General features: G+C 44.8%; 1 protein-coding gene and 1 long non-coding RNA gene across 3 annotated transcripts in view; both read right to left on the bottom strand.

Moving 5' to 3' along the window:
• Positions 1 to 14,059, bottom strand: part of LOC309383178 — a 474,080-nt gene that overhangs the window by 157,703 nt on the left and 302,318 nt on the right. The window lies entirely within an intron of this gene.
• Positions 2,856 to 14,059, bottom strand: part of PBX2 (PBX homeobox 2) — a 44,389-nt gene continuing 33,185 nt past the window's right edge. For both annotated transcript variants that reach the window (XM_081935199.1, XM_081935200.1), the window contains exons 7-11: positions 13,430 to 13,518; positions 10,225 to 10,311; positions 8,204 to 9,437; positions 7,244 to 8,018; positions 2,856 to 7,189 (exon numbers count right to left, since the gene is read on the bottom strand). In XM_081935199.1, the coding sequence (XP_081791325.1) occupies positions 9,345 to 9,437; positions 10,225 to 10,311; positions 13,430 to 13,518 (269 nt within the window). In that variant the 3' untranslated portion in view covers positions 2,856 to 7,189; positions 7,244 to 8,018; positions 8,204 to 9,344. The remainder of the gene's footprint in view (positions 7,190 to 7,243; positions 8,019 to 8,203; positions 9,438 to 10,224; positions 10,312 to 13,429; positions 13,519 to 14,059) is intronic.

Raw genomic sequence — 14,059 nt, 5'->3', positions numbered from 1 at the left:
TATTTTCCAAGGCACCTGAGAGTAGAAGAAGCAGCAATGGGTGGAAACTAATCAAGGAGAGAAGCAATTTCGAACTGAGGAGAAACTTCCTGACAGTTAGAACAATTAATCAGTGGAACAGAAGTTGCCTCCAGAAGTTGTGAATGCCCCAACACTGGAAGTCTTTAAGAAGATGTTGGATTACCATTTGTCTGAAACGATATAGGCTTTCCTGCCTAGGCAGGGGGTTGGACTAGAAGACCTTCAAGGTCCCTTCCAAATCTGCTATTGTATTGTAACACCAGTTTCCAATATGATGATTTATACCTTCCTAAATCACAGTCAAGTGACCAACAGGCCAGATGAGGGGCACCCAAAGGTGAAGAAGCTTCTTTGGATGAGAAGTGAAATGTCTTCCGGTGGGAAAAAAATCCAGTTGCCTTTTGAATGAGCATCTTTGGGACCTGTGTGTGTAAAATGGCCGATTTGTGAAATTCGCCACCCCAGAGAAAGTAAACTCAGGATAGCAACTTGGTGCATGGTAATGTTTTCTGAATTAAAATACAAAGGGCACATGGTGGTTGGATTTTTTTAAAATTTTAGAAAAACTGGGCATCACTGCACCTTAAAAAAAAACCACGAACTTGGACATCTTAGTAATAGGCCCGTGCATTTAATTTACCCTAAAGCTGCTACTCTTATCTGTTTAACCATTTGAAGGCCCGTAAGGAAGCACTAAGCGTGGGGCTTCCTCTTTTTCAACTGTTTCTTCCCCTCACCGTGACTCAGTGGTTAAGACGCTGAGGTTGTCAATCAGAAAGGTCGGCAGCTCGACGGTTTGAATCCCTAGCGCTGCGTAACAGAGTGAGCTCCCGTTACTTGTCCCAGCTTCTGCCAACCTAGCAGTTCAAAAAAAGCACGTAAAAATGCAAGTAGAAAAATAGGGACCACCTTTGGTGGGAAGGTAACAGATGTGCCTTTGGCATTTAGTCTTGCCGGCCACATGACCACGGAGACATCTTTGGACAGCGCTGGCTCTTCAGCTTAGAAACGGAGATGAGCACTGCCCCCTCGAGTCGGGAACGACTAGCATATATGTGCAAGGGGAACCTTTACCTTTATGATGGTTTTACCAATATTTCTATCCATATATTACCAATATTTCTACTGAAATCTGATTTCCTTGCCGTTGTTCTTTGATTTTTAGTTTATACTACAGTTTTATCATCTTTCTATTTTTTCTTGTTAACATGTTCCTAGAGCTCATATGTGCGAGGGGAACCTTTACCTTCCTCTCTGCTGTGTGGCAGCAAACCAACTTTGATCCTGGGATTACCACCACTCAAAATCAGAACCACCAGTAGACTATTAAAAATAAAAGCACGGCTGAGAAAGTATAAGCTAATGTAACACCCCACTCCCACCCTTTCCCAGTATATAAAACAAAATAGCTGTCATTAGGTCACAAACATTTAGGACGGGTAGGTGGCCTTTTCATGACTTGTGGACTTCAACTCCCAGAATTCCTGAGCCAGCTAGGCTGAACCATGCTGGCTCAAGAATTCTGGGAGTTGATGTCCACCAGTAAGCAAAGGGCTGTGGTTTCCCACCCAATTTAGAGGAATTGTGTCCAAAGGAAACTGTGACACCAACCATGTTTTCAACGCATCCAGTATTTTCCCCTTGGAGTTGGCACAAAAACAGTGGACATCTCAGAACTGCACAGGCTCACAGGTAACTGGTAAATAGTCCTCTCTTACCTGGATTCATTCATTTCCTGTCCCAACTCTATTAATGGTCTATTTTAGATCCCAAAGCACGGGAGTCGGGCTTTGTGTAGACGAGTGTTTCTCAACCTAGGCAACTTTTAAAACGTGTGGCGTTCAACTCCCAGAATGCCCCAGCCAGCTACTTTCATCCTTGAAACCACAATTCCTGCAGTTCTTTGCCTCCACTGGTTAGAAGGGCCCGTGAGAATTGAAATCCAGAATTTCTGTCAGGCAACCTTAAATCTTCAGCACGGGTAATCCTCAACTTATAGCCATTTGTTTAGTGAGCATCCAAAGTTCCGATGACACTGAACAAATGATTTATGATCCTTTTTCACACTTAACGACGACTGCAGCATCCCCCTCGTCACGTGATCAAAATTTGGTTGCTTGGCGGCTGGCATGTACTTATGACAGTTGCACTGCCCAGGGTTCATGTGATCACCATTTGTTACTTTCCTTAACCAGCTTCTGACAAGCCAAGTCCATAGGGGAAGCCAGAGTCACTTACCAACCACATGATTCACTTAACAACTGTGGCAAAAAGTCCATAAAATGACTGCCTTGCAATGAAAATCCTGGGTTCAATTGTGGTTATAATCTGAGGACTACATGGATGCAGGCAGTCCTCAACTTACAGTTCGTTTAGTGACTGTTCGAAGTTAAGACGACACTGAAAAAAGTGACTTGCGACCGTTTTCCACACTTCCACACAAGACTGTTGCAGCATACCCGCGGTCACATTATCAAAACGGAGAGGTTTGGCAACTGACTCATATTTATGACGCTGAAGTGTCCTGGGGTTATGTGATCTCCCTTTTGTGACCTTTTGACAAGCAATGTCAATGGGGAAGTCAGTTTCACTTAATAACCATCTTACTGACTTAACAACTGCAGCGATTCACTTTGAACTGTGGCATGAAAATTCATAAAATGGGGAAAAAATGCTCAACGGTCTTGTTTAGCAAGAGAAATGTGGGGCTCAATTGTGGATGTATGTTAAGGACTACCTGTACAAAGAGCAATGCCAGAGACTAAGCCCCCTCCACCCCACCCCTTAGTCTCTTCCCCTCCTCCCATTCCCCCCCCCAAATGAATCCCAGCGCAAAACGTGTCTTCAATTTTATAGAAGAAAAATAATAATGATCATAAAAGCAAAGGAAATCTAGAGCAAAACTCAGGACAAGTCACATGGCCAGTCGGGTAATGAGTCCCCCCACCCCCACATGGTCAAGGGGAAGCAGGTCAGATGGGGGGGGGGCGTCTCCCAGCAGCCCCACCCCACCAGGTACACAGAGGTAGCAGGTTCAGACGTTCTCTGTCCCAAGTCTCTATTGGTTTCTCTTGCCATGAGGTAATAAAGCTATTGGACTGACTAGAGTGGAAACCCCCCCTCCCCAGCCTGAGAGGGAGGGTGCAGGTTGGATGTCTCTGTGGATCGGAGGTGTCCCTTTTGTTGTGTGGGTCGTCCTTGTGAAATGGTCGCAATCACCCTTCCTTGGTGTCCCTTTGGTGCTGGCACCGTTCCAAGGGCAGATCTTTCTTCCGAGTCTTTCTTTGGCCATCGCTTGCCAATCGTCTTGTCGTGTCGTGTTTTGGCATCTTCTCCTGCCCAACAGATTCTTCCTGTTGTGAAAAGCTGCCCTAGTAAGTTTTTCCCTCTTCCCTGCCCATCAATCTTTTCCTATACTCTCTCAACCGATATTTCTCAACCGTAGCGGCTTTTAAGCGATGTGGACTTCAACTCCCAGAATTCCCCAGCCAGCATTCGCTGGCTGGGGAATTCTGGGAGTTGAAGTCCACATCGCTTAAAAGCCGCTACGGTTGAGAAACATTCTCTAAACATAGTTTTGACCATTGGATTACTTGTTTCTCCCTTTCCAATATAACATGTCAAGCTTTACTCGTCTAATCTGAATCTTCCTGCCCTCTGTTTTCTATTTAGTTTCCTTTCTGAGATTTTCAAAGGTCTACTTCCTTCCTTTTCCACTATTTTAACGTCTAACCTCCTACGAGTCTGCCACTGTACACCTCTCCACACCTGCTCTTGCGCGTTTCGATCCAGTTTGTGGTGGTTGCCGTGGTTTTCCGCCTCCCTCCTGCCTCACGGATCATTCACTTTGAACACCAAACTATTTACACAATCACACTCCCCGCCCCGCCCCAAATCCCGGTAAAGAAAACACCCCTCTCAACTAAGCCCCGTGCCGAGATGGAAATGTATTTTAATATTTTCCAACTTGGCGTTCTTTAAATAGGAAAGGACTACAGCTCCCATTGTTTACTGTCAGAAGGAGCCATGGGGCATGATGGGAGCTGTAGTCCTTCCTATTCAGACTTCAATGTTTCTCTGGAAGATTTTACGTCCTGCCTTGGTGATGACACGCGTAAAAAGGGAAGGAGACCAGAAAAAACGGTCGGAAGGTGGAATACAGGGTATTCCTCGACTTACAACCATTCATTTTGTGACCGGTTACAAAAGCACTGGAAAAAGTGACTTATGGCCTGTTTCTCACCCTTACAGTTGTTGCAGCCCATGGTCACATGATCAAAATTTGGCCGTTTGGCAACTGGCATATATTTATCACAGTTGCATTGTCCCACCTGGGGTCACGGGATCATCATTTGTAACTTCCCCACAATGGGGGAAGCCAGACTTGCTTAACGACTGCACGGTTCCCTTAACAACTGCAGTGATTTGCTTAACAACGGGGGCAAAAAGGTCCCCAAACTGGGCAGAACTCACCGCAACTGCCCTGCTTTGCAAAGGAAATGTTGAGTTTTACAGCGGTGGTAAATCGAGGACTAACTGTACTTCTGGTTTGTTCAAATCTTTTTTTCCTTCTCCAAAATGCTCCTTAGTAGGCCAAGAGCAAACAGAGTCGGTGTGAGCCCTCAAAGCTTCCTGCCCTGTGTACATCCTTGGAACTAATCTGATATCTAATTCACATGCTTTGCTTTGGGACTATAATTTTCTGCAAAGGTCAGATCCAGCCAGGGGAGGGCTGCTGGGAGTTCGCAGGGGTTCGGGAGATCCTCCTGCTAAGATTCTGTGCAGTTTGGAGAACTCCCAAATCCCACTCCTGGCTGGCCCCGCCCACCCCTCCCCTCCCCGGAGTCCCTACGCAGCCCATTTTGGATTCAGTAAGTGCAGGGCGTGTGCGGAGGATCAGGGAGGGCGAAAAACAGGCCTACGGAAGTTGGGAAGGCCGGCTCCAGAGGGCCTCTGGAGCCTGGGGAGGTCGTTTTCGCCCTCCTGGAGGCTCGAGGAAAGTCTCCGGAGCACAAGGAGATCAAACTCCACCGTGGTGCAGGAGGTCAACTAGGCCACACCCAGCAACCGGACACTTTGCTAAAAGTTTTGAAACCCATCCCTGGATCCAGCTACCTGATCAGATCAGTCCAACATGATAGTTATCCTACTTGGAAGTCATTTCACTGTTTTCATTCCAATAATTTTTTGGAAAAAAGTGTGATTTTTACCATTAGAATTTGTAGCTGATAAGAACTCCATTTGGTCATGGCCATTTTTCCATACAGGTAGTCCTCGACTTAAACACAATTCATTTAGTGACCGCTCAAAGTTAAAAGGCAACTTATGACCGTCTTTCATACTTATGACTGTAGCATGGTCGTGTGATCAAAATTGGGACGCTTGGCAACTGGCTCATATTTATGACGGGTTGCAGTGTCCCGGGGTCAGGTGATCCCCTTTTGCGACCTTCTGACAAGCAAAGTCAATAGGAAAGACTCAGTTAACGACGTGTTGCTAACTTAACAACTGTAGCGATTCACTGTGGCAAGAAAAGTTGGAAAATGGGGGCAAAATTCAATTTAACTGTCTCGCTTAACAAGAAAAAGGTTGGGCTCAATTGTGGTCATAAGATGAGGATTACCAGAAAAGGATAACTCTTATCTTCACTGGCTTTTTTTACCGGATAATCCTTATAAGGAACGCCAAGATTCCCCAAGTGAATTTGACGTCGTAACTTACATAAATGTCCCATTCATTTGGTGTAAGTTTGGTTAAAAACTAGCAGTGAGGAAGGTGATCTTTCCTCCAGGTTCCACTCGCAATCCCAAAAATTCTCCCTTTAAAATAAATTCATGGGTTTTTTTCCCACCCAATACAAGGTGATTTCTGTGATACTTTAAAGGGAAGACATCTCCTCTTAGCCAATACAATCCTGCTTGGAGACTTCTTCCATTGTTTTTCTTCCAATACTATTGAAAAAATAATATTGCAAAAAATCTTGGCACTAAGCACTTCCACTATTGTCAGCTCTTAAGGATACACTAAACAAATAAACAGCAATTGACATAACTAGGCCCAATCATCGATTGCACCATTTTGTACATTCTCATGTTTCTTTCCTTTGGAAAAAGGAATGTAAAAAGTCCTAGCTAGCTGCCACAAATTATGATTTACGCAATCACCAGAGTGAACACGTATAATAGTTCAGGAATCTAGCTGATCGAGTTTTGTTTGCTCAAGCAGAAAAACTCTACTCTGGTAACGGAGCAGGAATACTGAACAGAACCAAAGTTCAGACGTCAGAAAATAGTAAAAATGGAAAACAAAAATAAATTGCAAAAAGAATATGGATATGTAAGAACCGATGGGACATTAGTTGAAGAAAAAAGAAAAGTAGCAGAGATAATGAAAAGGAGGACCAGGAGTGTCATGATGGCAGTGTTGCAATATCTCAGGGGCTGCCCCAAAGAAGAGGGAGTCAAGCTATTCTCCAAAGTACCTGAGGACAAGATGCAATGGGTGGAAACTAATCAAGGAGAGAAGCAACCTAGAACTAAGGAGGAATTTCCTGACAGTGAAAAACAAAGCTATAGAACGGCTTTGCCTGCAGAAGTTGTGAATACTCCAACACTGGAGGTTTTTAAGAAACGATTGGATAACCATTTGTCTGAAATGGTACAGGGTTTCCTGCCTGAAAGGCGGGGGGGGGGGGGGGTTGGACTAGAAGGCCTCCAAGGTCCCTTCTAACACTGCTATTCTGTTAAGAACAGAAAATAAAACGTTTACAAAAGTTCAGTACTATATGCTTAAAAGGAGCACATTAGGCCTTCCTTTTTAAAGAATCACGTCTTGCCATAGGGATGTATCTCGAAGGTGCTTTTTCTCTCTGTTTTTTTAGCAGTCTAGTTGCCTTTTGAAAAAAAACACCATGGAGACAAATCATGACCTAATGACTGAGGATCTCCACAAATACCTAGGATTGTATGGTACTCAGTCGATCCCAAGAAAACACAAGCTTTGAGTTCAAGCGACACCGACAGGGTGTGACAAAGTGCTTCAGAGTGGGTGTGGGTTTGCGGTTGTCTCCCTAACTTAAATATCTCTTTTCCTGATGCATGGGGCTAATGTGATTCCAGGAAAAGACACAGCTTCTTTAAGAGAGTGCCAACAGGTGTTGTACATGTGCCTATATGCGGGGAGAGGGGGCGGTCTATAAATTTAATAAACCATAAACCTAAACCTATATGCACTGGGGTGCACTTTTCTACTCCAAAGTCCTGTACATCTCTGTGGAATTCAAATTCCCACTACTAGCAGGGTGTAGCATTTATAGTAAGCTGAGACTCCAAGCTGATGTCCCCTAATTATTCCAGGGCAGACTTTTTCCAGATACTTTCAGGCCACAAAATGGTGAGTTAAAAAATAATAATTCCTGGAAACCCTGATCAAAAGCCAAAGCTCCAGTGACAGCAAATTGTCAAACATTTAACGGACAGCAGTGTTTCAATATCTGAGGGGATCAAGCTATTCTCCAAAGGGCCTGAAGGCAGGACAAGAAGGAATAGATGGAGATGAATCAAGGAGAGAACCAACCTAAAAACAAGGAGAAATTTCCTGACAGAACAATTAATCAGTGGAACGGTTTGCCTTCAGAAGTCGTTGAGTGCTCCATCATTGGACTTTTTAAAGAAGAGATTGGACAACCATTTGTCTGAAATGGTCTAGGATCTCCTGTTTTGAGCCGGGGGTTGGACTAGAAGACCTCCAAGGTCCCTTTCAACTCTGTCATTCTGTTATTATTCTCCCCCCCCCCACTTTATGGAACCCCATCAAACTCTTGTGGTATGTTAGGGTTCCACTCAACAGTTTGAAAAACCCTGTTCTAATGTTGTGCTTAACACAAGTTCTCCTTCCTAAAGACCTTTAACTGCTCTAATGCAGGGGTCCCCAACCCGCTGGTCGCGGCTTACTACGGTAGCAGGCTTCGGCCTACTACGGTAGCAGGCTGCGGCCTACTACGGTAGCAGGCTGCGGCCTACTACGGTAGCAGGCTGCGGCCTACTACGGTAGCAGGCTGCGGCCTACTACGGTAGCAGGCTGCGGCCTACTACGGTAGCAGGCTGCGGCCTACTACGGTAGCAGGCTGCGGCCTACTACGGTAGCAGGCTGCGGCCTACTACGGTAGCAGGCTGCGGCCTACTACGGTAGCAGGCTGCGGCCTACTACGGTAGCAGGCTGCGGCCTACTACGGTAGCAGGCCAGTTTGTTTGGAATCAGGCCACAGGAGTGGCTGGCTGGAGCACACACCTGTGTGTGCCACTTAACTTGCACGAGCAGCGGGCCGGTTCTCCCCCCTCTCCAGAGCGGGTTGGACACCGCTGCTCTAATGGAATCCTACCACTACCTTTGGATAAAGGTAAGTCCTGTCTCTAACTTTTTTACCAACATTACTCATCGACACCTTGGCTTCCCACATCTTTTCTTTAAGGAGATCTGCCAGAGAAACGCCTGCTGTCCGATACAGATGAACTCCAACTTTAGGTCTTCAGAGGCAGGAAAACCATCGATACGGAAAGGCATGTTGGGTGGTTCGTTCCAAGAAGGGTGGCCTTCTGACTCCACACAACCCCGCTTGCAAGACAGGAGCGAAAGAGCACTTCTTGTTTGCTTGTTTTAGAAATATCCCATAGGAGAAGCGAATATCCTTGATTACAACATATGAAGAAAGCGCCATCTTGGGTCTAGGACAGGATCCGAATCGCCCACGGTTTCATCTGGTTAAACTGGACGGGAAGACACCAGTCTATTCCTTTGGAATCATCCCATCACGGAGAGATGCCAACACGAGCCCTTTGCTCCTTTTCTTACAAGAGATCCGTCCACATTGCCATCGCAGATCTTTCGGAGGGCGGGTATAACCTTATGAAACCGATCCATCAGACGATGATATTGGTTGCAGGCACCACAGTAGCTTATCCCTTGACCCCTGCAAATTGATAAGCCGTTTGGGGCACCCCCTCCCCACCTGTTCCCACCCACCCCCCAATAGTGCTGGGTCCCCTCCAGGATGCTAAAAGAGTCAGGTCTTGGTGATCAAAGATGTCACTCAGGATCACAGAAGGCCGACCTCTTCTATCCAATGGGTGCGTCTCGAAGCAATCTGCCCCAAGGATCGCTGGGTTATCAGATCCCCTCCCCACCCTTCCCCGGCACGGTGATGCGGTGACCCCTAAGGCAATGAAAAGAGTCCTGTCTCTGCCCAGCCCATTCACAACTGGCGTTTTTCTCTTCCCTGGCATCAGGACGAACGTGAAAAGGGGGGGACGGCCAGCACAGCACGATCAGTTGGAGGTGTCAGAGTGGACGCTGCCGGGACCTTCTGTTGGGGAGGTGACAGAAGATGGGGTGGCTGCTTCCTGCCAGCCTCCATTGGCCTAATGAAAGTTAAAACAAACAAGGATGGTAAATTTTCCTTCTCAAAAGAAGGGGTCTCCAACCTTGGCAACTTGAAGACTTGTGGATTACCACTCCCAGAGTTCCTCAGGCAGCTTTGCTCGCCTGAGGAATTCTGGGAGTTGAAGTCCACAAGTCTTAAAAGTTGCCAAGGTTGGAGACCCTTGCTCTAAAGTGTATACAGGTAAGTCCTCAATTTTCGTTTCGTTACAACAGTGCTGAAAAAAAACCGTTTAGCACTCTTACAATTGTTGCAGCCTCCCCATGGTCCTGTGATCAAAATTCAGACAATTAGCAACTGGCTCCACATTTACAACGGTTGCAGTGGCCCAGAAATCATGTGATCCCCTTTTACGACCTTCTGATAAGCAAAGTCAATGGGGAAGACATTCGTTTTATAACCATGTTACTAACTTACAATAGCGTGCGAGTGTAGCAGGCATTCTGGGCCTCACTCGCGCAAGCATTACAGGTGCCCTCAGCTCCACTCACGCAAGTGTTGCGGCCTCATGAGCACCGTAGCCACTCTCGGCCCCACTCACACGAGCGTGGCTGGTGCTCTCAGCCACACTCGTGCAAGTGATGGGTGCTCGTGCATGCCCACCCCTCCCACAAAACCATCTTTCCCTCATCCATCCCCTCCGAGCCACCAACCTGGAAAGGTTGGAGAACTCTGTATTACACAAGCATACCCAAGCAACCAGTCTGAAATGGAGCTGCCTGAGGCCAAATAAACCAGAAGTTATCCACCTCTTGACCTAAACTCACCCTCATTTCTCGCGGGCTGTACATCTGGTTGGCAGCCATACTGTCTCCATAGCCACCAGGCCCCATGGAGTGACGCATCGACTCCACCTAGGAGTTAAATAAAAACACATAATAGATCAGTGGTTCTCAACCTTCCCAATGCCGCGACCCTTTAATACAGTTCATGTTGTGGTGACCCCCAACCATCAAATTGGTGTCTCGGTTCCTAAGACCATCGAAAATATGTGTTTTCCGATGGTCTTAGGCGACCCCAGTGAAAGGGTCATTCGACCCCCAAAGGGGTCCCGACCCACAGGTTGAGAACCACTGAAAAAATAGAAAGAATACAAGCTTGGGAGGAGGATGTGAGAGACTGAGAAATATCCATTATGAATTCTGGGCACAATATATGTATTTTGCCATAGATTTTCCCTGTTCTTTTTATGCAACACAGTACATAGTACTGACAGAAAAAAAGTGATGCGAGAGAAACAGTCGTTTAAAAGTCCTTCCCAGTTCCCTCAGCCAAGAAACTTAACATTAGATTCTTTTTATCTTCTCAAAGCGCTGTAACTTGGCTTTTCTCCCATATGTTGGTGAGCTTGTTCTCTTGGGAGGATATGTCCTTTTGGCTTTGACCATTGTTATATTGTTTTATTTTTATATTGGCTTTGAACCGTGGCTACTTTTGGCTCAGTTGTATTTGTTTATGCACAATATTCATTTGCTATCAAATTTATATCCTCCGGAATGTAAGGCCCCGGAGATCCAGATGCCACCCACTCTGCTGTTGTCCAAAAATGCTGCAAAGATCTAACATTTCACCAGGCCTTTGACAAGGGACAATGGGGACCCCGGCTTCATTCCATCCAGTCTTGCCAACTGTTTATCCATTTTAATTCCTTTGTTTCATTGTTAACTGCCCAGACTGGTTGGGAATCGGACAGCCTACAAGTTTAATAAATTATTATGATTATGCAAGATCCAATCTGAGTCAGTTAGGATTATGCAGGATCCAATCTAGGTTGGTTAGGATCATTATGGTAATTATGAAGCAGCAGGATAACATATGTAAAAATGTGTGTGTATTCCAGCATAACTCTGGAATGCCTCTAGCAATTTCAACCACATTTGGTACACAGATGATTTACTCTCTGAAAACAAATTCTGTGGGGATAAGACATCACTAACATCCCTCAGGGTGTGTGCTCTGTTACAATAGAGGCTGTTGTGCCTTCAAATGGCTTCTACTGTTCTGCCTTCAAATGGCGCAGTGGAGTTGCCATGGTAAACGGCTTCACAGTACTCCACAAGGGGGCTCCCTCTGGTAAGGGGGAAAATCCAACATTAGAAATTACGTTTGGTCCGGACATGTCCCCCCTATAAATAAATATGTGGACAACGCCGAATTATCAGCTAGTTATGATATAAAAACCTCAGAGGCTCACAATAACAAAGCAAAAGAAACAAACAAACACCAGAACCCAAACAATGAAAATAACGCAGAATAAAAAAGTGTATTATAAATACTGAAAAACCCACAAACTGTGAGTGGGGTTGTCTTTATGTTTGTTTGTTTCATGTAAATATAATCAATTTGAAAAGACAGGATATGTAAATATGTTAAATTAACATGAAAAAGGACTTTTGCTAAACAGGATTTCTTGGTGAAGAAGCTAACTTTTTTTAACAGTTAATTTTTTAAAAAATTACAGCAATTAATTACATAGGTTTGCTGTGAGATAAGGGCATTGCATGATGTGAAATTTCCATTAGCAATCAGTCACCTAAAGCACTTTTTCCTCAACTTTAACATTAAGATGTAAGGATTCTGGGAGTCGAAATTCACACATCTTACATTTGCTGAATTTAAAAAAAAAAAATTAAACACCCTCCTCCCAACCTAGAGGATAGAAAACAATCTGAAAGGCCTCATGTTCTCCAATGGCTTTGACTAAATGTCTCCTTACACTGAATCAGTGAAGCTATTTGCTCTGATAATGAGGAACAAAAGGATTTTGGTTCCAACTTTCTAAACAGCACCTCAGAAGGCCGTAATTAAATAAACAAATATAAATAAAGAAGGCTATTATTTTATTTATTTCCATTTTCGCATTTCTTAATCGCCCATCTCCCTCAGCAATTATTATTGCCTGTCAGGAAAAATAAATGCCACATTTGGTACCTTGCTCGTTTTTCCTGCAAACATCTCATTACCCTAACTAGGTAGCATCATCAGTGCTAGTAAAGGAGTGCTGTTTGCTGTCAGTTCATATTCTGGTGACTTGCCTGTACTGTGTAGGTGGGTGTTAAGAGATTCTTTGGTTGGGCTATTTACTGGTGGCTCTTTGGCAGTTTCTTGATTGGGGTATTGCTTACTTGATTGTTGATCTGAAGTTAACCTTGGAGTTGATTCTATGCTGATCTGGGTGAGGATTACTGATAGAGAGGTGCTTGGTTCTTTTCGTTCTCTTTTGGGCTGGTTGATTGTCTCTTTTGCATTGTTTGTAGATGTTGTTAATGTCTATGTGTCTGTTGATGGCTGATTCGTCAGAGTGCCGGCCTTCTAGAAATTTTGTGGCCTTTTTGGAGTTGGCCTGGTCTAGGATTTGATACCTTCTTTTTCATCCCTTATTCTACAATCGCATCCAGATTCTCAGAGTGAGTTTTTAAAAAAAAACAACCCAGAAAGATAAAAGAGCCTATACTATAAATCAAACTCTTCGAAACTTCATGAATGTCTGGATGTAGTTTTCTCAAGTCATCAGAAACTGTGTTCCTGGAGGATATTTTTCCCTCTTCCTAGTCTAGTCTGAAGCCCTGATAAGATAGAATAGAATAACAAGAGTTGGAAGGGACCTTGGAGGTCTTCTACTCCAACTCCCTGTTTAGGCAGGAAACCTTACACCACTTCAGACAAATGGTCTTCCAACATCTTAAAAACTTCCAGTGTTGGAGCATTCACAACTTTTGGAGGCAAGTTGTTTCACTGGTTAATTGTTCTAACTGCCAGGAAATACCTCCTTATTCTAGGTTGCTTCTCTTCCTCATTATCAGGATCATAATCTTGCCAAACGGCCAAATGTCGTCATGTCAAAGTAACAGTAAGGAGAACAGATTTTTTTTTATCACTTCAAAAGCGTCTGGGTTGGGTTGGGCAATGCTCTCTGTGGATGCAGCAAGTCCCAAGCGGGGGAAGGGAGGGGGGTGGAAGAGGGGAACTAACCTGTGATGTAGAATAGGAGTCTCCATTTAGCCCTTGAAGGCCCATGAACATATCCCCCGAACTGGAGAGATTGAAGGAGCCCCCGGAGCCTGCGGGAAAATTGGAAGGAAAGACGGGAGAAAAAGAGCAACAGAGTGAACGGGTGGAAAACGCGGCTCTTTCGAGGAAAGAAAAGATTAAGGCTACTGAGAAGTTAACATAACTGGAGATGCATGCAAAGAGCCCCAGGCGCACCCGGGAGTAACTAGCCCTATCTTTTGTGTAAGGTTATAGTAAAAGAAACCCTGTTACTATAGCGGAATCCCGAACTTACGCTGTGGTAAGATGGGTGCCTGATAAATTGAAAAATAAATAAATAAATTAGTAAATAAATCTTGCAAATCGAAACATAGATCTCTCCCCCTTCACCTTTACCATCCAAGAAATCAGGAAGGGACCCTGCTGAGATACTTTCCATTCCCACATTCCTGCTGTGGACTCAGCTGCCTCTTATCTGACTGGTGTCTACTCTGTGGTTTTTCTTCCTCCCGTCTCCCAAGGTCATTCCCGCAGACCGTTACATTGGCCTGGGGATTGGGGAGAAGGAAGAAAGGAAGGAAAGAAAAAAAGAAAGAAAGAAAGAAAGAAGCA

The sequence above is a fragment of the Natrix helvetica genome, assembly GCF_964273705.1.
Source record: "Natrix helvetica genome assembly, chromosome: 1".
NCBI lineage: Eukaryota > Metazoa > Chordata > Lepidosauria > Squamata > Natricidae > Natrix > Natrix helvetica.
The sequence above is the reverse complement of the archived record's forward strand: the minus strand, read 5'-3'. Positions and strand labels throughout refer to the sequence as shown.